The sequence below is a fragment of the Aplysia californica genome, unplaced genomic scaffold, assembly GCF_000002075.1.
Source record: "Aplysia californica isolate F4 #8 unplaced genomic scaffold, AplCal3.0 scaffold01172, whole genome shotgun sequence".
Taxonomy (NCBI): domain Eukaryota; kingdom Metazoa; phylum Mollusca; class Gastropoda; order Aplysiida; family Aplysiidae; genus Aplysia; species Aplysia californica.
The window spans coordinates 69,341-71,589 of NW_004798442.1; the positions used below are offsets into that span (position 1 = coordinate 69,341).

Below are 2,249 nucleotides of genomic sequence, written 5' to 3' on the forward strand. Positions count from 1 at the left end.
AGCAGACCATAAAACCCTACGACCTAACCCTAATCTTGAACCCTAGCCCCTAACCACTAAACCCTAACCCTAACCAAAACCCTAACCATAACCGTAACACTAACCCGAACCCTGACCTTGACGCTAACCCTAACCCAACCCCTAAACCTAACCAATAACCTAACCCTAAAACTAACATCTACCCTAACCATAAACCAGAACTCGAACTCTAACCGTAACCTTAACCCTAACCTTAACCCTCACCGAAACCCTTACCCTAAAACTGACCCAAAACGCTACCCCTAACCCCTATTCCTAACCCTAACGCTAACCCTAACCTCTAACCCCTACGACTTATCCCCTAACTCTTACCCGTAACCCTAAGGCTGACCTTACCTTAACCCCTATAACCATAACCTTAACCGTAACCTTAAATTCGTAAAAACCCTTAACACTAACCCATAACATGTTCGTCTTAACCCTGACCCTTACCATAACCCCAAACTCGAACCCTAAAGCAAAAACCCTAACCTCTGACCATTAACTTTTAACCCCTAACTCTTAACGCCCAACCCTAACCCTAACACTAACCCTGACCCTCGTCCTAACCTATAACTAATACGCAAACCCTAATCCCTAGCCCTAACCATAAACCGTGCTGCCTAATTCGAAACCAAAATCCCTAACCCTTACCCCTAACCCTTAACCCCTGACCCCTAACCTCTAACCCCTACTTGTTCATTTATATCTATTTAAAGTAGAACACGGCTATTGCAAAACTTTTGGTTCCAGAAGAAAAATCCCGCTGTAGGCGAGTTCCCGCTATAGGAATGCAAAGGGGAAATTACTGAAAATGTTCTTTAAAATCCACATGATTACATCCTTTCCATATCACTAAAATTTCCTCTTTAGATTAGTATTCCTTTTCTTGTCAACTTCGTTGATTATCTCGGCCTTTAATTCGACTGAAAAGCATTTCCTTTAGTCTTTATTGGAAGCCATCTTTTCCTCGGTTTGTTGCTTGTGCTGTCTGCTGTAGAAATGGTGAGGTGTATGCGTGCGTATGCTTGAGCATCAACGATCGCAATTGAATGAATCAGGAATCACACCTTACACGCTCTCCTCTACTTTTACTTTTTGTTCCTAGCCAAAGGCTGGGGCTATTACATGTACAGATATCTACACCACGTTTGGAGTGGTTCGCGTAACGTGTCTCTCCGCACCATCTCTCTCTAGGCCTACCGCCTGCCCCACCTCACTCAACTACTCATCACTGGACTATAGCCAATCACAATTACGCCGACTGCTTATTTGGAGCCCGCCTACAGCACACACCCCCCACCCCCACCCCCGTTAGAGCTCGCTAGATCGTTTGATGTGGCGTCGGTGACCTAGGGGTTAGGCTCTCGGACTCGCAACCGTAAGGTCGTGGGTTCGAATCCCGTCAAGGGTCCGACGTTGTGTCCTTGGGAAAGGCACTTTACACGAATTTTCCTCACTTCACCCAGGTGGGAATGGGTACCCGGCTACAGACAGCGAAAGATTCTGTCAGTTTGTTAGTGTTTGAGCGCTTAATCGGCTGCTCGCACTGTATGCTTCCCGGGAAGCTGAGAATGTTTCGGAGTGTTCTATGGTCTGCTGGGGTAATAATATAGTGTAAAGCGCATAAGCCTGCTGCTGAGCGGGGATATGCGCAATACAAATGCTATCTATTATTATTATTATTATCTCTCCCGCTTTATCCGAGTTCGGGACTTTCCTTGCCTCGCTCTATCCAAGCATAAGTAATTGAGTTTACATAGGAAGAAAAACGGGAATTCCGGTAAGGTCCCGCTTTAGGGATGGTCCCGTTATAGCGAGGTGGCGCTATAGTCATGTTCTATTGTATTTCTTTTGTTTATTCATAAAATTTAAGCTTTCCACCTTAAAATTCATTCTCATCCATTGGTCCCTCCATTTACCCAACATTTCGGCCATTCAATAGAATAACTATTTAATTGTTCGTCTTATAATTCCTTCCTTCCTTCATTCTTTCAATCTTTCATTCCTTCATTCATTCTCCCTTTCATTCATTCATTCTGCCCATCCATCCGTCACTGTATTCATTCTTTCTTTCCCACCAGCGACAGTGCTCCATGGACCAGCAGAAAGCTGATGAGAGAGCGCGTGATGGAAGGTCTGTGATCTATCTATCTATCTATCTATCTATCTATCTATCTATCTATCTGTCTGTCTGTCTGTCTGTCTGTCTGTCTGTCTGTCTGTCTGTC

General features: G+C 44.6%; 1 protein-coding gene across 1 annotated transcript in view; it reads left to right on the plus strand.

Moving 5' to 3' along the window:
- Positions 1 to 2,249, plus strand: part of LOC101864578 (UPF0764 protein C16orf89 homolog) — a gene marked incomplete in the record, with an annotated part of 40,923 nt that overhangs the window by 34,547 nt on the left and 4,127 nt on the right. The window contains 1 exon segment of the mRNA XM_005112054.3: positions 2,101 to 2,155. Within this exon segment, the coding sequence (XP_005112111.3) occupies positions 2,101 to 2,155 (55 nt within the window).